We start from the raw sequence: 22158 nt of genomic DNA on the forward strand, positions 1-22158 counted from the left end.
GGTGTAACAATGCCACGTACCTTGGGTGGTGGTAGGGTGGTGATGGCTGTTGTAAGGTGTTGGTAGTTGATTTTTTGTTTATAATTGCTTGGTTGTGTTTGTTTATGCAGGCTGAAACCAAATTCCTATGACTTTAAAGTTGAAGTGTTTAATTTAGAATATGAAATACTAAATGTTGATCCAGATGAGTATAGTTATATATGTTTTATTAAAGATGTGAAAAGATGTGTGGCTTCGGAGAATGAGGCTGTCGAAATGAACCCTTATGAGAAGTTTAAGGTAGAGGTTGAGCTACCCTTGTTAGGGGCTAGATACATAGTGGAAAGGGATGATGATATGGAATTCATATTTGAGCAATATAAGAGTTTTGGCAAGCGAGTGATAAGGGTCTATGTAGAAGCCATACCAGTGGACTTTGTTGAACCTAGAACTTTATTAGAAGCCCAACCAAAAGACAATGAAGGTTTTGTGAGGAAGGATAATGAGGAAGCTGAAGAGGGTATTCCAAATGAGTTTTATTGGAGTGTTGAAAGTGATGAAAGTGATCATGAAGAAGACCATAAGAGTGGGCAGGATGGACAGGGAAGTGTGGTGGTTAAAGGAATAGAAACTAGATAGGAAAGTGGGGTGGTAGAGGGAATTGAAATTGGGCAAGAAAGTGGTGGGGTTGAGGGAAATCAAACTGGGCAAGGTAGTGGTGGGGTAGAGGACATTGAAATTCAAGGGGAAATGTCTGAATACCATGAGGACAATTCATATGAAGGGTCTACTGATGATGAAGATGCAGTAACTAGGTTTAGCAAGCACATGAAGGGTCAACAATTTGCATATGGGGATAATGGGAAAATCCACTTCAAAGTTGGTCAAGTGTTTGAGGGAGTTGATCACTTTAGGAAGGTGTTTCGAGATTATGTAATTCAGAGGGGGTTTTCTGTTAAGAAGATTCACAATTAGAGAAGAAGATTTAAGGCCAAATGTAAGCAAACAAACTGTCCATTTCATCTATATGCTGCTTTGATGCCTGATGATGTGTCTTTTCAGATTAGGAAGTATAGGCACACACATACATGCACGAGGGTTTATAATAATAGAGAGGCAACAACTGCTTGGGTGGCTGAAAAAATGGGAGACTTCATCAGATCCCAAAAGGGTTCATCAATTAAGCCATTAGTAGACGCGTTGGGTAGGAAACACTATCTATAGTTGTCTAGATCCAAACTTTATAGAGCTAATAAACTGGCAAAGAGGAGGTCAGACAAGCTCCATGTTGAAATATGATCACATTGTCAAACATACCAACCCAGGTTCCATGTATAATGTGAAATCTGTTAGTCCAAAAGGGATTCCAAACTTTCAGAGGTGTTTTCTAGGATTTGCAGCACAAAAGAAGGGGTTTATAGAGGGTTGTAGGCATTTTATAATTGTGGATGGTTGCCATCTTAAAGGGCCTTATGGTGGAGTACCATTGTCAGCAGTTTCTATGGATGCTAACAGTGGCATTTTCCCAGTAGCAATTACCATTTGTGAGATAGAAAATAAGGAATCATGGAGATACTTTATGACCTTGTAGAAGGAGTTTATAGGGGACATTGACCCTATCACTATCATGAGTGATAGGCAGAAGGGTTTGGTGGATGCTATACAGACCTGTTGGCCAAATGCTAGTGTTAGACATTGTGTTAGGCATGTTTATGCTAACTTTAGGAAAAAATTCCCTAGGTTGAGGTTAAGGAACTTGTTTTTGGCTGTTAGTAGAGCTGCCAATATCATTGATTTTCAGCAAGCCATGGAAAAGGTTGAAGTTGTAGATAGAGAAGCTCATAGGTGGATGATTGAAAATGATGTGAGATCCTAGTCAAGGCATGCATTCGATCTTGATTCCAAATCTGATCATGTTACAAATAACATGTGTGAAGTCTTTAATAGCTGGTTGGGAGAGAATAGAGAATTACCCATACTAAGCTTGTTAGAGCATTATAGGAGGAGGGTTATAGTATAGATGCAAGCTAGGGCAAATGCTAGGAATGCTTGGGTCACAACTGTTCCCCCTGTTGTACATAGGAAAATCAATGGTCTAATTGAGTTTACTAGGAATATTGAAGCTATTTGGCCTAGGAATGATGAGTTTGAAGTGGTGGATAACAACTGCCTTCCCAATAGACGTAACATATTAAACCTTCAATCTCAAACTTGTAACTGTGGAATGAGGCAACTTTCTGGAGTCCCTTGTGTGCATGCAGTCCATTGTTTGCTTTTTAGGAACATTATAAATATGGAGAATTATGTGGACTCTTCATTAAGAATCACTTCATACGTAAAAACATATGCTGATCACATTCACCCCATACCTGACCCACTTAGTTGGCCTGACTTGCTTGGGGGTAGGCAGCTGAATCCACCTATCAAACATAGCAAGGTTGGGAGGCCCAAAAAGGCTAGAAAAAAGGATGCTGATGAAGAACCAAGGATGACCAAAGGTGCAACACTTAGGTGTGGGATCTGTCGAACTTTAGGACATAACAAGAGACGTTGCCCACAAAATCATTCAAACAACAAGAATCAAAGGGTATTTTAAAGCTTTTATTTAACATGATTAGTATTGTTTTTGTAATAGAATTTGCTTGCATTAACATTTGTTTTCTATGCTTTGTTTAGAGAGGAGAAGCTTCATCAGCCCCAACAAGTTAGACATGTCAACATTGAAGCAACTGTCAAGGGTAGCAGGTTAGTGTAACATCAGTCCTTCAAATTTTAACATTGTGACATTGCTTCAAACTATCAAAGGCAGCCCCTTAAATTGATTTTATGATTTTTTTTTCAGGTACTTAAGGAGTGTGGAGTTGAAGCATGTTGTTGTTTTTGGGTGTGATAAAACTGTAGAAGCATGATGTTGGTTTTTTTTGGATGTGTGGAGTTGAAGCATGCTTGGTGAAATTTGGAGAAGTTGTATATAGGACTTTGTTTGTTAGTCTTGGTATGCAAATATGGTGTGATAATATTGTACAGATAGCAACTGATTTAGGTTGTCTATTGTGAATGTTGTAATTGATTTAGGACTGATGCAGTGGGTTTTTTTGATGTAATATGCAGCTTTAATTTTCTGTTTTTGCGTTGTTGATCATCACATTTCAAGGCCAAATTATGTATTTTTCATATATATATGTTCAATGCAAAAGTGTTGTTCTCAGTATGTATGGTTGTAGTATGATCTTTGATGTTGGTTTTATGTAGGATGTGTTTGTGTTCAAACTTGAAACTTTTCAGGATGTATGCTCATTTTTAAGAAATATTACTCTGCCATTATACAGCTAAACCTCAACATTCAAACAATTGTTGCTGAATTTTCAAATGGTTTAAGGGCATTAGGGTAATTTCACTATATTTGGAAAATAAACTAAAGATAGGGGCATTTTTGTTTTTTTACAGCCTATTTAGTTTTTATTTGCTAAATAATCTAAAGTCAAAGGTTCAAGGGTATTTCAGTCATTGTTACTCACTGTCACTGTATCAGATCCATCCGTTATTAACAGTGTTAGATTAAGGGTGACAAAACGGGATAAATTGAACCAACCGTATCAACTGGGGTTTCCCCAAACTTTGGGTGGGAATATGTCGTTTGCTCTAAATTTAAATCCCCACAATAAAGCAAGAATATTAGATTTATAATTTATAAAATTTAATTGAATACTCTTATATTTACAAACTGATGTATTTTATTATGTGCATATTCATGAAACAATAAATATTGTACCATTATCTAATAAATAAAAATATAATAATGAAATGAAAGATAAATTATCGTAATAGTTACATATATAGTTGTAAAATATCTCTACATGCAAACGACTAAAACATTGTGTCGCGTGGACCGTCAGATTTGTGTCATGTGTCTCCTAATCACCTCGCTGTGCACTCGCATACAAGTTAAACGCTGCTCTCAAGTTTAGCGATTCTCTCTCTTTTTACCATTCATGTAAGCCCCTCTGGGCAGAGATATTTTCTTTCTTTTATACACATATCTCATTGGGAGAAGGGAACAACTCTTTGTAATATGTAATCCAAGGGAAAAACACCCAAAATAATAATATAACACAAGATGTTGGTTTGGTTTTCACCCGTCAAGTCACTTTAAAAATTTTCTCTACCTAACTTTTATTTTCGATTTGTTTATCTCACTTTGCTAGTTGATTACAACCACGTACGCACTTGATTCGATCCTACTAAGATCGATTGAGTCTCTCTGGTTGTTGTAAATTTTCGTAACAACACATTAAATGCTTGAATGAAATATATTTCAAAAGACTCGCTATATTTTTTATGAAACTTGGATTAAGTCCATTTCTAAATACTAAATTCTAAGGTTTTGAAACTCGACTCGAGGTGTCACTCGGCCAAGCGTCCGGGTCCTAGGTTGATCGATCCAACTGGTTAAACCAGCGATCTGACTTATGATCAAAAAATTTTGAAATCTTCCAAACACTTGTTGAAATTACTAATCAGTCCCTATAGGTTTGAAACAGAGCAAAACACACCGTTGTAACAGTTAGGGCTTTGATTTTTCTGGCCAAGTTCTGGCTGATTCCAATGGCCAAAATTCAATCCAACACCACCACTTGAACTACCAACCTCCACTCTACAAAACCCCTCTAACCTCGACACTTGGTAGCCCCGTTCGTCAGCTGTGACTCGTGTATACAGTCGCGATTGGGTTGATATTTTCAGCGAGCTTTCAACTTATTCCGGCATCCAAAATTCACTTTGACTTTGCCCCTTGAATCACCAGCCTCCACTCTACAATAGTCCTCTAAATTTGGCACTTGGTAGCCTCTCATTCGCCGACGATTATGTTAGAATTTTCGGGAATATTTGAATTTTGTAACCTGGCCCGGTGAAGCCCCCCGGGTCCCGATTGAATTGGTTCAACTAGCCAGACCGAGCTTTAAAATCTTGATAAATACATCTTAAATGAAGTCTATTTCTACGTGCCAAAATTAATCCTAATGAAATCACATCTGAAAAAGCTTTGTAATAAAGTAAACTATTGTATTTATTCCTTTTAGGCATATGATTTCCTATTATATAATAATTATAGGTTATAGGTGATAAGCTTTGATTAAGAGAATATTTTATTAAACAATTATCCAATTTAAACCAAATCCCTCACCCTCCCACCTAAATGTAAGTGAGGTTGGCGAATTTCAAAAGATCCAACTAGTTGAAGAACCAAATACCACTACAAACGAATAATTAAAATTAAATTATTTACGAAAGATCATGTACGTACATATATTGTTTGTTCAAAAAATATATGTACCATAATAATAGGTTGACGTGATAATACAAGTCAATGCACGAATGCTACATAATTATCGTATTTAACTATTATCAATCACATTCAATATAAAGATAAATAAGAGAGAGAAAAATATCTAAACTAATATAAATTGATTGATTAATCGTATAATACAAACAATATTGAAATTTTGGAAATACAAAATAAAAATTTTATTTTAGTTTTCAAACTCATTTTAAAAAACAATATTAAATAGCATTTTTGTAGTATATTTTAGAAACAATCTCTATAGATTGTGCACTACTCTACAAGTCCCTATACTTAAATTAAATACCGTATTTATTTGATATTCAAACATGTTTGCCGCTTCTCGGTGTCCCAAATCTTTTTGATTAAAGTCAAAAGCATCTTCCCAGAGCACCACATAAAACGACAACACTTGCATACGCTAATAGTTACCGTTTGATTCCACAAAACCAGTACACTCTTCACAATTCCCCATTCCATTTCAAATTCAAAATTCTGCCCATTAATAATATATTCCACTCAACTAATATACTTACTGAAAGAAACATTCCACCACTTACAAGACCCCACGTCAGCTTTTATGTCACTATGCCCCGTCTGTGGGATCTACCATTAACTGATTACGTGACAAACTGTCATGGGTTGACGTTTTACTTCACAAATTATTTATTTGATTTTTCATATAAAATTAAGAAATAACTCATTTATAAAAGAGTTAACCAATTTTTCCTATCCAAATAATAGTTTAATGATATTTTTTTATTCATAGACTTTTAAAATACTATTTTTTCACAAAAAAAAAATATATTTTTTCACTTACAGACTTTTAAAATATAATATTCTCACCCAAAAAAATACACTTTTTGATTCGGTGGCCAATGGAGAGTAAAAGCAATCCATGTTATTGAGGTTTTTGAAGAGGAGAGACCAGTGAGCCTCTTGATGGTAGAAAGTTAGATTCTGGTGATCGTGATTGGTTGAAATTTAACTTGGAAATGGTGATTACGCAAACATTAATCGCTTGATTGCTGATGATTGGCAGGATCGATAGGAATAAAGTTTGATGAGTTTTAGTTAGCGATCATCATGAAAGGCGGTTTGAGATCGTAATATTGTCAAAATCGATTGGCGACCAACGAGGTTGGTGGGAAAGTATCATTAAAAGTGTTTTTTGGGTGGAAAAATGATATTTCAAAAATCTGTAAGTGAAGAAGTGTCATTAAACTATTATTTGGGTGAAAAAAACTCTTTTATCTTAAATAAGAGTTATATTTTTGAAATATGAGTAGTTTCGTAAGATATTTTAAAAAAATAGCTAATTTTAAATTAAATCCCCCAAAATGTGTCAATTGATATTAGGTTTTCAAAATAATACAATTTCTTATAATTTGATTTGTCATCTTTCCAATCATTGTTCATTTAACATCAAATTAAGATTCAAAAAATAGTATTATATAAAACACAATACCTAAATAATATTTTATCCAAGATGGATTTTAAACTCTATGATTTTGCCACATCACAGAGGACACATCCAGATTGTTGACGTGTCAAAATCATAACAGTTCACTGAAATCACTTATTCGTAATGCTTAATACACACAAAACTTTCTACTTACCAGAAGAAAGTTTTTTAAATCTTTTCCCAAAGTAAACTTTCCCACACTTCATTGAAAAACTTCAACTCCATTTCAAATCAAATCTTCCTCCAAGAAGACAAACTCCAGTTTCAATATAATCTCTAAGTTCGGAACACAACCCAGAAGCAAAAACACTTCCAGAAAACAACCCAACATTTCAAAATCAAGCCTTGCTCTCCAAAATAGACAGACATGACTGGTTTCAAGAAACTCACTGTGCCACGCCAATCTTCATACAATTCCCTCTACGTTAACCCTTTAACCGAGTCCAGACACAGCCGCTGTTGCAGTGAAGGTGGAGGAGAAGGTGTAAATACCTTCTCTGACGACAAAGAAAATGCTGTGCCAAACAAGAAAGAGAATGTTGCCAGTGATGATAAAGAAAATGCAGCACCATTAACTAATGCAAAACAGTTTTCAGCGTTGAAGTCTTTGTCCACCAAAGTAGCTACTGATGGGGTTAAGCAGGTCTCACATTTCAAGTCTTTGTCTACCGGGAGGGCCTTGAAGCCGTCGTCGCTTGAGTTTTGTATGCAGATGAATGAACCCGATAAGGCTTTTGGGTTGAGGTTGTGGGAAGCTAATGACTCTGAGCATTCTACTGAGCATTCTAGTTCTTTGAAGATTTGGGATTATTCGGATTCGGAGGCTGCCCCGGCTTCTTCTTGGTCTACATTGCCAAATAGGTCCATATATTTACACAACCTTTTGTTAAATTTTATTCCAGGAGGCTAATTTTTTTATGTGTGAATTTGATGATGAGTTGGGTTTATTGTTTTGCAGAGCATTGTTGTGCAGGCCATTGCCATTGGATATAGGGAGATGTACCTGTGTTATTGTGAAGGAAGCATGTCCACGAGGGCTAAAAGGCGTTCCTCTTTTCTCACTTTATACCAATGTAAGATTTTTGTTACTTGGAAGCAGTTTTACCTGGCAGCATGATTCAATTTTCTTTAAGAATCTTTTATTCAAAGTTAAAACTAAAATTTGCCATCCCCTCTTCTTCTTTTTTATTTTTTTTATTTTTTTTATTTTTCCAATTATTATAGCTTCTCTTTAGGTTCTCTGATCTTTGTGTGTATTGATATATAACTGGCATGGTTCAAGTTTTTAGCCATTTGTGCACAAGAAATTAACCCCAAGGACCTTCAAAAAATTGATGGTAACATGTGATAAACTTGGAACAGAGAACTTATAAGTACGAAACTTTGTTCTGAGAATAAAAAAAGTTTTATGGTTCCAAGAACGTTAGGATTCTTACAGTTAGTGTTGGAATTTGGAAAAATCAAATTAGAAGCGAAATATTATATGACACATTGTTTGTATGGAAAGACAGTCCAGGAGTGCGAGTTCTTTCTCATTTTGGAGTTTCTAAATGTAACAAATTATATGAACTGAAATTGAAGATTTAGATACACTAGTAGCCTCTCTTACTTTAACCCTTATTAAGGCAATAACAGTGGGAGATTTTTCAAACAAGTAAATTATCAACAGAGTTATAATTGATGCAGTTTTGGTTAAAATGAATCATGGAAAGCATTGACAGATATTCTTCCCTTAATGAAAATTCTAAAAAGCATGATGCCTTCAATAAACGACTAAATGAACGATAGAAGGAAAATGATTTTATCTGGCAGTATGGTTTGAGCATTTTTAACAGTTATTGCTAGGCAAAGGGATTTACTGAAAGCTCTACTGATGTTCAGTTCTTTTTTGTGTCTACTTATTCAATGTTGCAACTAAAATATGCCATCCCATCTTGATTATTTGTTTAGTCAGTTTTCTTTTTGTTCTGCATGTGTATTGATATAGAAATGATATGATTCAAATAATTAAAGCTGTCTTTTAATTATGTATCAATTCGTTATTACATGAATTATGTTCAAATTTTTCTTGAGCTTGAAATTTTGAATCATTTGTTATCAGTGAATGAACTATAATTCTGATGTGCAAAAAGTGCAGCACTGGGATTAGTTGCCAGTTTGTTAATCATTTATGGATGGATCAAATCTACAGGAAGGCCAGGGACGACAGAACCGAAAGTTGGCGGTAGCTTACCATAAGCGACGCAATGGGAAGTCACAGTTTACTATAGCTCAGAATACAAGAGGAATAAAGTCAAAGACAGATGATAGTTTCATCGGGACAGTGACAGCTAATCTCATGGGTTCAAAATACCATATAAGAGATCAGGTTAATTTCTTAAAACCGCACACTGAATTATTGAATCATAGACTTGCTGTGAAGATTTGTGTCACTAATTTCATCATAATCCATCTGATTGTAGACTAGCCGTCTCTCTTCAATCAACAGGCAGTCTAATCCAGTTCTTGCCATTGTAATGTAAGCCAAGGACTCTTCCTCCATCCCTTTCTCTTCAACTCTCTCTTTGCTCCCCTGATTGTTGCTGTTTTACTTTGTTTCTCCAGGTTCATGCCAACCATAACCACTTTAACCGGTAGTTACAGAAGCATGCGCGCATATATACCCAAGCACCAGTCCATGCTACTGAAGAGTACCACTCACATAAGCTCGGCAGACTCCAAGGTATAATGGTTACTCACTCCATTATGATTATGATCACCTTTCGAGTCTAAAGAATAGTACTTACATCAAATTTCTTATATGGTAGGTGCAACACATTAATGGACTTCCCAAAGACTGGGAGGGGAAGTTGGAGAAAGTTCATAAGCTTTCTTCAAGGATCCCACAGTACAATAATGTAAGCATATGGGTGTACTTTCTCAGCTCAATTAAAAAAAAAAAAAAAAAAAAAGCAAATCTTTGGACTTGCATTAACCTCTTTCTCCATGAATTCTTATTATTTTTTATTTTGCTTGACTTATAGATTTCAAAGCAGTACGAGTTGGACTACAGAGACAGGGGAAGAGCTGGACTTAGAATTCAAAGCTCAGTAAAGAATTTTCAGCTGACATTGGAGGTAAAATTTTTCATTCGAACCTTTAACGTGTAGAAGAGTGATTTGTTTAGTACAATTTTTAGTTTGCAATGGCTGACTTTTGTATGGTTTATGCAGGAGGATGGACGACAAACGATTTTGCAGCTTGGAAGAGTGGGGAAATCCAAGTATGTGATGGATTTCAGGTAGAGTTGAATACTTTTCGGAAACTTTTAATATTCAGTAATAAAGTAAAGAGAAATCTACACTGTACTAATAATGCATGTTTCATTATGCAGATATCCATTGACTGGTTACCAAGCATTCTGCATATGTTTGGCTTCAATCGACTCGAAGCTTTGCTGCACGATTTGAGTAAATCAGAATTTCCATCTTCTTGCAGTTCAACCTCTGAACTCAGAAGTTTTTAGTATTGGTTTCGATTCTTGGTGGCCGCCTATATATGCTCCCCCTCCTTGGTGGAAAAAGCTCTCCATTTTGTGTAAAGGTGACTGGCCATATGAATGGAAAGAAATTGATTTTTGAATTTTAATAATATTCAATCAATTATCTGCATTCACATTTTGCCATCTCAATATAATATAATGTTCCATTATATTCTACTGTTCTTGAACACTCTTTATTCTGTGTTCTTGGTGCAGTTGTTTGGGTTACAAAATAATCACTTATTTTAGTAACCAAAAAGTATTTGTTAAATTTATTTTACAAGTAATTATTTGTCAACTTTGATTATGAAAGAATTTCAAACTTTCAAAAATCAAAAGTTGTTTATGAAATGTCAGTTATCTTAACTCTTTAACCAATTACCTAAATAAGTAAATAATTATTTAATTAAATTAATAATTTAATAAAAAATTAAAAAATTGAAAGATTGCAAATTGGATGATATTTTATCATATCCGATGGTAAAAAAGTTAGAAGAATCTAAATTTGTACGGTTTTTTTAAGTTTAAATCTTTACAATTCCTAATAAAATTGAACACGGAAGTCCGTACTCAATCGATAATTTTGGGCTCTTACTAAATGTGCATTGACCAGTAAATTTATATACATTGCCGGTAGCATTGGATCAGGGTGAAACTATGCACATAATGATGCTGGCATGATAGTTTAATAGATGTGACGTTTGGCCACAATTGATTGGAAAAGTTCAGGATTTTTTCTGGTCCATTGCAGATTGCAGTAGATGGTTTGAAGTGTAATTACAATTTTGCCCTAATCTAAATTGGTGATGGGGCCTATCTATTTATGTGAGTCATACCATCACTTTAACTAGGGATGAGTATAGGTAGCGGGTAGAACTGAAATCAGAATCTACCCAGAACTGATACTATATAGATAGGTTTCGGTTTCAATTTTTGGAACTGTTATTGTGCGGATTCGATTCCTATATGTATAGGAATTGGAACTGGAACTGGAACTGGAACCTGAGTTGGGAACTTGAAATTGGGTACCCTGAATGGAACCTGTCTTGGAACCAAGTTTAGGTACTCAAGTTGGAACTTGGATTTAAATGAAATATCAGTAAAGAATTGGGCATCTTTGTAATTTTACATATAAAAAAATTTAAAATGGTCAAAAATGTTATATAAAAAATTATAGTGTAACAATAAAAATAACCTAATCAAATATATATACAATTAATTATACATATATATTTCACCATATAAAAAACTTTAATATATTATAATATTAAAGTTTAGATTAATTGAGTGTATAAATAATAATTAGAATTATGATCCAATTAAAAGTGTTTTAATGTCATTAAAAAAATTATTTTTGAATAAAATAATATTTGATTGAATAATATTTAGTTATTTATTTCAATTATCAAGTTCTAAGTATATATATAGTAAATTAGTAGTTAATTAATTATATATGATAAATTGATAAATATTAGTACATTACTAGTTAAATGATTATATAATTATTAATTAATTATAACATTATATAATAAACATTAGTAATTTACTACATTAGTGTATTACTTAATTAAATGATTAGAAATTTAATTAATTATAACATTATATTATAATACTTAATTAATTATAACATTACTTTATAAACATTACTACGTTAATACATTATCTAATTAATTGATTAGAAATTTAATTAATTATAATATTTAAATGATTAGCTAATTAATTATAACATTATATCATAAACATTAGTAATTTACTAAATTATTACATTACTTAATTAAATGATTAATACATTATAGTATGACAACTCATGCCTCATGAGTCACGATATATTAAGAAATCATTAAACAAATTTAAAGTTCGAGCCATACTAATTATTTGATTAAAGATTCATAAATCATATTAATATTAATGATTAATTTTATTCTCTTGTTACAAATTCACAATCAATGTTAATTTAACTTTATTTTCACTCTAGTAATTATAATATTTGTATTTTTGGATAATAAAGTTTACTAAAATATAATTCCCAAAATTAATTCCATAACTATACTTTGTAAAATATATATATATTTTTTAAGGTTTTCTTAATTTTTCAAGGGTGTATTTGTAAAATTAAGGTTTTTTGTTATTTTTTAAACTAATAGGGGGGTAATTGATTTTTTATGAGGTACCCGGATAAAGAACTAGAACCTGCATTTCAAGTTTTGATTCTAAGAATCAAAGAATCAGAACTTGTCGGTTTCGATTTTGATTCCTTTTCCTAGGAACCTACAGGTTTCAGTTTCAGTTTTGATTCTCCCAAAAAACACAGGATACCTGGAATTGCTGACCCGTAACTCTAACAAAGTGCAAGAATTTCGATATTGGGTAGAGCTTTACGGATCTTGGATTCTATATATTAAGAAATCATTAAACAAATTCAAAGTTAGAGTCATACTAATTATTTAATTAAAGATTCATAAATCATATTAATATTAATATTAATATTTAATTTTATTCTTTTGTTACAAATTCACAATTAATGTTAATTTAACTTTATTTTCACTCTAGTAATTATAATATTATATAATATTTGTATTTTTGGATAATAAAGTTTACAAAAATATAATTCCCAAAATTAATTCCATAACTATACATTGTAAAATGTATATATCTATAATTTTAAGGTTTTCTTAATTTTTCAGGGGTGTATTTGTAAAATTTTAAGATTTTTTGTCATTTTTTAAACTAATAGGGGGTAATTGACTTTTTATAGGGTACCTGGATAAGGAACCGAAACTAGTTCTAAGAATCAAATAATCGGAACTTGTCGGTTCCAATTTTGGTTCCTTTTCCTAGGAACTTGCAGGTTCTGGTTTCGGTTTTGATTCTCTGAAAAAACACAGGATACCTGGAATTGCTCACCCCTAGCGCTAACAAAGTGCAAGAATTTCGATATTGGCTACTTGGATTTTATTAGTGGGCCTCTGGGTAATGAGGCTAGCGGCCCATTCTTAGAAATTTCTAATATTTCGTCAAATCTTAGCTATTTTGTATATTTATTTATGTTAGGATATTTCAACACAAAATTTTTGCTTAAATTTGTAAAATAAATTCTTGATTTTTATTCAATTAATCCAATAGACTTGAGAAAAGTAGAGATGATTACTTTGTATTAAATAATAATCACTAATTTGTTTCAAAATTTGTGTCAATAACTTTAACTAGTACCGAAATGATTTATCATAATAGAGGGTAGACATCAAGATAATTAAACAAAAGAAAATGAATTATCGATACATTAAAAAAATATTTTTTTTTTTGTATTTTGTAAATAAAATTTCAAAAATAATAAAATTTTGTTCATAATAGTCTTATTGTAGGACTCTGAGTACACTTGTTAAAATTACTCATTGTAACATATTAAGTGTTTGGTTCACTATTACTCTAAAAATCTTGTGACTTTTAAAACAAAAAATGCCATATTGGGTTTCATTTGAAAGCTAAAATCAACTTCAATAATGTGGTATCAAACTATCAAAGTGCTTAGTAAAAGTTTTTCAAAGTATAAACATGTTTGGACCATCTAACTTTGGCGTACTTCAATTAATCTTCGGGATCTATTAAACACTCTGTAAACTCAAAGGACCAGGTAAGTCACAATGTTGTTGTGATATATGGTCCCAAAGTTTGAACTTAAAAATTCAAAGAAGGTATCAAACTTCTTTGACCGACAGGTCAACCCTTTAGAACTGCTTATTCTTTTTCTAAGAAAACTAAAATTTTTTTAAATATGAAAATTTTAAACGTTGTCAACTAAGAAGAATCGATTTGAGTGAAAGATGAAGTGTAAAATTTAGAAACAACCCCTACAAGACTTATGTCATCGCTCACAGATGGGAATCAAAGTGAAAAATGTTTACATGAAATTGAAAGGCAAATTTGTTCATTCAAATAAGCCGACAATATTTAGTCAATTAGTCAAAGACTTTTACAGCTCGAGAGACATCATACCGATTGATGTCAATTTACTAACCCTATGTTCCACTCCCATTTAAAGAGATTTATATTAGTCTACACAATTTATTATGAAAACAATTGATTTAAGTTGTTGTCTAGCTAGCTAACACCCACTTTTTATGTAGAAAAATAAAAAAATACGGATGAAGTACTCTCAACTCCCACCAAAATCGATGTTTTCCCAACATTTAAATTAAATTCATAAATTAGGGTGGTAGCTCCCAACCTCTAACGCCCTTCACCTCCCACATACTCTTCTTGCATCATTCCCAGCTGCTTCCTAATAATTTATTTTCCTATTTGACTTAACGACTTTTTCCCACCCCAATAATAGTTTAATGATACTTTTTCATGCACAGATTTTTAAAATATTACTTTACTATTATATTTCGACAGTGAACAGAAAATAAACTCAGTCCAAATTGTTGAGGCTTTTGAAGAGGGGAGACTGATGAGTTTTTTAGTGGTGGAAGATTGGATTTTAGTGCTTAGAATTTATCGAAATTTGACTTGGGAGGGGTGACTGTACAAACCCTAATTGCTTGATTGTTGATGATTGGCGAGGTCAACGAGAGTAAAGTTTGAGAGGTTTTTTTAAGTAATGATCGGGGAAGAAAATAGAGATGGTTTGGGGTCTCAACGATGTTGGAATCGGAAATGAAATATAAATTTAGATAATAAAGTAGTAATTTAAAAGAGTAATACTACATGTACAAATATGTTTTACAAAGATTTGTGTACAAACTGATGTGACACAAAATAAATGGAAGAGTGAATATGATGAGTTTGACTTTTTATATTCACTCATTCATTCATTTTATGTCACATTAATTTATACATAAATCTTTATAAAATTTACTCATATATATAGTATTATTAATTTAAAAAATACGTGAATAAGAAAACATCGTTAAACCGTTATTTATTCGAGGAAAAATCGTTTACTCTTCCTATTTAACAAACACTAACACTAATGTACGATCACCATAAGCTCTCCACTTTCTTGTCAATTATCAAGGATAATTATCACAAAAGATGTAGACATATTTAATGAATGATACGTGCTTCAAACTCCTCCGTAAGAATTGTATTGATTTGATTTGTAAAGTTTCCACTTGATATGTTTATCTAATGGTGGTCTTGTCTCTTTCGGAAAATGATAAGACTTTTCAAATTCCGAGAGTTTTACAAGAAGGTTGAGTCACTCTATAATGTAATCAACTTTTTAAAGTGAAAAATATTATAAGGGTCGGCTTAGGGTCATCAAAAATTCAAAACAATTTTGCAACCAGAAATAAAAATCGAAATTGATTTTAAATATCTTAATTAATACCATTTTAGTTAATAAATATGAAAAACAATTCCAAACACGTTTTGCTACTTTTAAATAATTTCCATGGAACATGATATAATTGTAAACGAGTCTTATGAATAAAACAATGCAACGTAAAATTCAAGAAAGAAAAAGAGAGAGTTTGGAGGAAATTAAAAATAAATTAAGTGAGGCCCTTACATGCCAATATTATTAAGAGATAATCGATAAATAAATAATGTTTATATTCATCAGTATCTACATGTAAAATGAAATAATAAAAATCTGCCGACTTTAATTCTTCTTCCCAAATTTTATAGAGAGAAGAAAATAAATTTTCTCTTCAGAAAAAAAAAAAAAAAGAAAAAGAAAAAGTAAATGCCTTCTTACTTGTTCATCCTTTGTCTTCTCCTTTCACCGCCCTTTATCTTCAAAATATTCACAGATAATTCTAATAATCTTTTAGAGTAAACTGTAAAGATAGGCTTATTTTAAATTGTCAGCAAAAAAAAAAAAAAAAAAATTTGTAATTTGCCAAGCTTGCTACGTATAACTCCTCTAATTATCAAGTTCGCAATGGAAAATCGGTGCCATGAACGAATTTAAGTCCCCAAAAATAATGTCATCGCCATCAGTGTAGCTATCAGAGTCAAAATAGGTCTGAATGTCATCAGGGAAACTCCGACGTGATGGACCTGCCTCCGATGTTGATAAACAATCAACAGCTGAAGTCTTCTCCAACATTTCCTTAAACTTTGAGGATTGTAGTAAAAGTCCTAGCGCCGACGAGGCTGATCCGCTACTGTTGCTTGACTTCGGTGGAGGATCAATTGATATCTCACTAGCACTCAAATTCTGAGGTTTGGTTGCAGTAAACCCTAATCCGAGCTTGTGATTTAGGTTCGGAATCTGATTGGTATCAGCACTAGGGCTTTCTTCAGGGTTGCCAGAACTAGAGCTAGGATTAGGGTTAGAGTTAGAGTTATTTTGATTGTTAGGACGAAGACACTTAATGTATCGACTAAGATCAAAATTTGTCACAGCATTAAGGCCACGATACTCAATTGCTGCCATGTCATAGGCTGTGGCAGCTTCTTCTTGAGTAGCTGCAAGAACACACACACACACCCAAAAAAAAAAAATAAAGAAATAAATAAATCATATACCATTAATGAGCAATAAATAGGGGAATTAATTGTTGGAAGCAGAATTCGGTGAGTGTTGAAAATCTGTTCGAAGAGTTTGAATCTTAAAATAAATAGCGAAAGAAAGCAGTTGAGGTTTGGTGAACTGCATCCAACCAACAATATTTGATACATGTATAATTCATCATTTATTTATTTATGTTTGAAAATGACTCTACAAATATATTCACTTGGACTCATTTGTATATATTTAACTAACTGATTTGGTGACATTTGCTCCAACTTTATCTCACCATCCTAACATTTTTACCCCTAAAGTCAAGCACTAAAGTTAATACTTTTGGGAGGAAATTGTTGGTATTTTTATATGATAATTTTCTTTAATATAATCCAAACTTATACTATTGTCATGAAATAATATATGCATGAAGAAGAAAGAAAGAAAAAAAAAAAAAAAAAAATTTACCGTAGGTTCCAAGATATAAATATTGTTGCCAAATACTCTCCCAATTCTAGCTTCCCATCTTCCATTATGATGGTGTCTGCAAATTAAAAAAAATAAATAAAATAAATACATACAGATATTTCAATGGATTGATAATGAAGTGGGGTTTGTAATTTGTAATATTGCCACCCAATAAAGTAACACTTTTTTGATTGAATATGTGGACAAATAAGGCTAATCAAGTCTTATATAGATGGATTTGATGGGCATTTCGCTATAAGACTTGACAATTTATGACTTTAATTGGTGCAACTCCTAAATTTCATAATTTTGAGACAATAAGTGGATGTGACAAAAGCTGAAATATTATGTATTTGATTGCTACTTTCAAATCAATTTAAAGGGTCATTAAATTATAAGATAAATAGTATACTATAAATATGTAACGCATAAATATTACCTTGCTACGCCTCTATATTTTGAGACTCCACGAGAAAATCCACTACTTTTCCTGGATTTATTATTACAAAAAAAAAAAAAAAAATTGTTAAATCAATCCAACGTTCAAATTTTAAATAAGGATTTATTGAAACTAATCTCAACCCTTCAATATTTGAAGATAATTTTTAATTAAATAAAAATTCTAAATTGAAATTACCTCCTCAAAGACCCATATATTCTTCTTTTGACTGACTCTCCATTTCTTTGAGCTCTTCTTCATAGGTCGACAACTACAATTAACATGGTAAAGGTAATATATATATATATATTATTTAACCTAAAAATATATGCTTTTAACCTCATAAAGATCATAAAAATAATAAATAAATAAAAACTTACTGGGAAATTTAGGATAGTTTCTCGTCCCCAGTACTTCAATGCTGCCAAGTCATACGCACGTGCTGCTGCTGCTTCATCATCAAGCCCCTTAAAAATAAACAAGAATTTTCTTTAAAAACTCAAATTAATTAAATAAATTTCTCTTTCAATTTTATAAATAGAATTTTTGAGGTCATCAAACTCACCTAAGTATACTGCATTTAGTGTTTGATTTCATCACAGTCACGATCCATCGTCAATGTCAATATCACAAATAAAACTCATGAATGATCCATTTTGTAGAACCAATAAAAATACATAATTAAAGAAAAAAAAAAAATTAATAAGGCGAAAGATCAAATAATTTACCTTGTCTTCCTTTTTTGTTCTGTGATTCATTCCAGCAGTTCTTATCCCACAAATGAGCTTCATATCGTCCAGTCCATCGATGCCTGAACAAGAATAAAAATCTTCTCTATGAAAAAAAAAAACAATACGCGAAGAAATCAACAAAACTTTTGACATTCCAGTACGGTTTTTCTAAATTTCCGACCTCGTGACGCCTCTATAGATGGAGCTACGTTGCGGCGGCGAGTCTCGTGGCACGCTTTTACGCGTCCGCTTTACCTTAGCAACTGCAGTACTGGAAGTAGTATTACTGCTACCACTCGCAGTGTTCTTCTGCGAAGTTTTCGCCATTAAACTTCTTAAAACGATATCCAAAACCACACACCGAAAAACTTGTTAAAGAGTTGGAAAAAATAGAAGGGAAGAGAGTGACTAGGTCATCCAATGAGAGGAGTATAAAAATGGAGGTTAAAACATTGAGAAGGGCGGCCGGCGAGAGAGAGGAAAGAGAGGGAGTTTTACTAGCCGTCTGGAAGCGGCTTTTGTGTGGGACTGGTTTCAGTTTGTCTTCACTTGTGTTATTTGTTGCCAATTATAATGAGCAACGATTTTGGTAGTAGCTTCATTTTATTATAAAGAAGAATTGTTCAAACCTATTTTCTTTATTTTTACCTGCTTCTTGGGTCATAATAATTATAATAATAACCTAGCCAAAATTTTAAAACAATTTTTTTTTTTTTTAATTCTCTATATACCTATCTTGTCAAACCGTTGTATATTTTTTTTTTTTCTTCTTAAACATTTGGTTAAAATATAATTGAATATTAAGAGTCCGTTTGTTACGGTTTATTCAAGTACAGTTTATGAGAGTAGGTTTATAAAAATATGGTTTTTTAATAAAATTCTATGAGTTTAGTTAGAAAAACAAAAAAAAGATTTTCTAATATTATTTATTGGAAATTTTTTTTGAAATATAAGAATAGATTAAGTTACATTTATAAATAGACTAGGGATATTTTGTATGCGTTGGTTTAATATTTTTATCCCTATTGGATCCTATTTTTCAAATAGCGTTTGTACATATTCTAAAATATTACCTATTTTTTAATTACATTTAACCCTATAAGTTATTAATTTTACTAAATACCCCCTAAAAAAAAAGTTTAAAAATTAACAAAAACACCCCATCAACCCAACTTGTCAGATTCGGCAACCACCGTCGGTGATAGCCGGAATCTGTAAACGGCCTAACTTCCGACCAGAAATGCGGAAGTTCACTGCTGTGGCCTTTTCCGGCCAGATCCACCAAGGATCTGGCCGGAAAAGGCCAGATCTGGCCGTCAGCGACGGCCAAAGAAATGGCCGTCGTTGACCGAAAACGACGGCCACCTCTTGGCCATCGCTGACGGCCAAAGATGACCCTCGTTTGGCCTTTTCGGCCGTCGAGGCATAACAGACCGTAGATCTGGCCTTTTCCGGCAGATCCACTATGGATCTAGCCGGAAAGGCCATAAAGAAGTGTTACGGCACAGATCCGACAAGTCTGTGCCGTAACGAAATTTTTCGGCCAGATTCCGGCGGTGGTGGCCGGAATCTGACACTGCAGGTGGTGGGGGGTGTTTTTGTCATTTTAATGTTAGGGGCTTTAGTTAATTAGTAAACCTAAGGGCTTTTTATAAATTTTTAAAATTTACCTCGTATACTCCCATATCTAATAACCCAATACTATCCCAAATCTATCCAAAATACTAAACCAAACGCACATAAGCTAAAGAAAAAGGCTTAAGGATCCATATAAGCGGAAAAGTTTATTTAAAACATCCCTAAATAGTTTCGAAATGCAACCAAATAACCTATAAAATAAAATAAAAGTGTTTATGATGTTAAAAGTTCATTTGGTAAGTAGATAAGGCCAACCAAATATGCTATAATTTACAATTTAATAGTAATGTATTACGTCAATATTTGATATTAAAAATTATGATTTAACATATTACATATCACAACATCCACCCTCGGGTAACTTAAGTGGTAGGACAAATGCTGAAATAGTGGTTAAAATGTACGGTTTCAAGGTTAAATTCCTCTAACTCATAAAATTTAAGCAGGTGACCATGACTGTGGAAAGCTTTGCGGATGCTGTGTTAGTAAAAATCATATCGCATGATACTATTATAAGCATTAATAAAAAAAACTATACATATATAAATTTTTTTAGACCATTAATGGAAGAGAAAATAATAATAAATACAAAAATGGAAAAATTGGTTGATTTGATGCATGCATGGATGATTTTGGAAAAAATTGATAGATTTGTGAAGACTTTTTACTTATGGGTATACAATTTTTGGTTGTAATTTAATTTTTGTTGAAAATGTGATGAATGCCACGTGGAATATAGGGCTTGCGTTACTTGTGGACTCATTTTTGTCATTAATAGTATTTTAATTAACCATTTTCACTTCAATTACTTCATTAATTTTCATTTTTCAATTTTTATTTTTTTCATCAAAAATATTTTCTTCATGTGAGTCAAATTTTTTTAGTATTTTTATTGCTTTGTAAAGCTAACCTTATGCATATGACTGGATTCTAATAATTTACTTTTACAAATTATGATAATAAATTAATGTTCAGATAATATAAAATATGAAAATACCTTTTAATTAGTATTATTTTTTTTAATTTAATGAAATCATTTTTTTATGGAGATATAATGGGAAGTGGTGTGTGGTTTTGATTCAATTTTTAAGATGAAAATAATATAAACATGCTTTACGTGTTATTAATTTAATATATTATATTTATTGCTTCAAAAACTTTAGGAAGTAGTTTAGTTAATAATTCGAAATAAAATAGATATCAAAATCAATGATATACTTTTAAATATTATTAAATATTTGAAAACAATCACACACAAAATTTAAATTTTGAAGTATCTATTAAAATTTAATTCTTGAAATTCTTCATATAACTTGTAACCAAACATATCTTTTTTTTTTTTTTTAAAAAAAAAGAAAATTATAGATTATTGTTATTTTAAAAAAAACTAAAATAAGTCTTTAGGTATACATTATAATTTTTTAATTATGTAAATAATTTGAGCCAATAATAAAATTCCACGTATCCACTAGGTGGTAGCTTTGATCAATGCAGGAAAAATACTGGGCCGGCTCACTGGGAAGTATTTTCTTAAACTTTTGCAGTCACTTTCTGCTAATTAAAGCTCCACTAACACATATTTTTTTAATCTCCGTTTTTATAGTATGGGTTAACATCAATTTATAAAAAGATTAAATTTTGTTATTTAGATTATAAATTTCCTAAAAATATTTTAGATTTTTTTTATATTGGATTTTTTTAATTTTTTATAATCGGAGCGTACGGACCAACTTACTCACACCTCAACGAATTCCTAAAGCCATTAAACACCATACAACCTAATGTTTCAGGTAAGCACAATGTGGTAGATAACCCCTAAGTGGTTTGAACCCAAGAAGTAATAAAGAGAGCAAATATTCTTCACCACCAGGGCAACCCTTTGGGGTTTTTTGGATCATTTTGTTTAATATTGTTCGAAACAAAATTAACGAAAATGAAATTTCCCTAAATCATGTGTTTTGGGGCTATGTATAGTAATATATTTTTCATTTTTAAAATAAATTCAAATACTTAAAATATATTTTTAATTTAATTTAAAATGAAATTTGAATGCTACATGTAAGTTTATGTAACTGTGTACAAGGAGTGTTGGTTAAACATGTTCAAACTAGTGTTACTAATAA

The 22158-nt window shown here is 32.0% G+C and overlaps 2 protein-coding genes across 2 annotated transcripts; one reads left to right on the forward strand and one right to left on the reverse strand.

The window, feature by feature from the left end:
- Window positions 1-7004: 7004 nt before the first annotated feature.
- On the forward strand, window positions 7005-10369 carry LOC116105863 (tubby-like protein 8). The gene is made up of 9 exons (XM_031392259.1): window positions 7005-7646; window positions 7744-7858; window positions 8977-9153; window positions 9248-9303; window positions 9390-9507; window positions 9593-9682; window positions 9809-9901; window positions 9998-10065; window positions 10159-10369. The coding sequence occupies exons 1-9, from the start codon at window positions 7153-7155 to the stop codon at window positions 10232-10234; spliced, it is 1287 nt and encodes a 428-aa protein (XP_031248119.1). The 5' UTR covers window positions 7005-7152; the 3' UTR covers window positions 10235-10369.
- Window positions 10370-15825: 5456 nt separating this feature from the next.
- LOC116105854 (AP2-like ethylene-responsive transcription factor At1g16060) lies at window positions 15826-18849 on the reverse strand. Its single transcript, XM_031392249.1, is given in 10 exon segments — window positions 15826-16722; window positions 17228-17251; window positions 17254-17303; window positions 17667-17717; window positions 17865-17880; window positions 17883-17937; window positions 18047-18129; window positions 18226-18240; window positions 18395-18477; window positions 18579-18849. Coding segments are annotated over 10 exon segments (1071 nt in total). The 5' UTR covers window positions 18725-18849; the 3' UTR covers window positions 15826-16174.
- Window positions 18850-22158: the final 3309 nt, after the last annotated feature.

The sequence above is a fragment of the Pistacia vera genome, unplaced genomic scaffold, assembly GCF_008641045.1.
Source record: "Pistacia vera cultivar Batoury unplaced genomic scaffold, PisVer_v2 Contig506, whole genome shotgun sequence".
Classification (NCBI taxonomy): Eukaryota; Viridiplantae; Streptophyta; class Magnoliopsida; order Sapindales; family Anacardiaceae; genus Pistacia; species Pistacia vera.

Excerpts from the sequence above, each read along its gene's own strand:
- LOC116105863 (XM_031392259.1), top strand. The coding sequence starts at position 7,153 with ATGACTGGTTTCAAGAAACTCACTGTGCCACGCCAATCTTCATACAAT. Across the intron at positions 9,304-9,389 it reads CCAGTTCTTGCCATTGTAAT|GTTCATGCCAACCATAACCA; the intron begins GTAAGCCAAGGA and ends TTGTTTCTCCAG. Across the intron at positions 10,066-10,158 it reads AAGTATGTGATGGATTTCAG|ATATCCATTGACTGGTTACC; the intron begins GTAGAGTTGAAT and ends TTCATTATGCAG.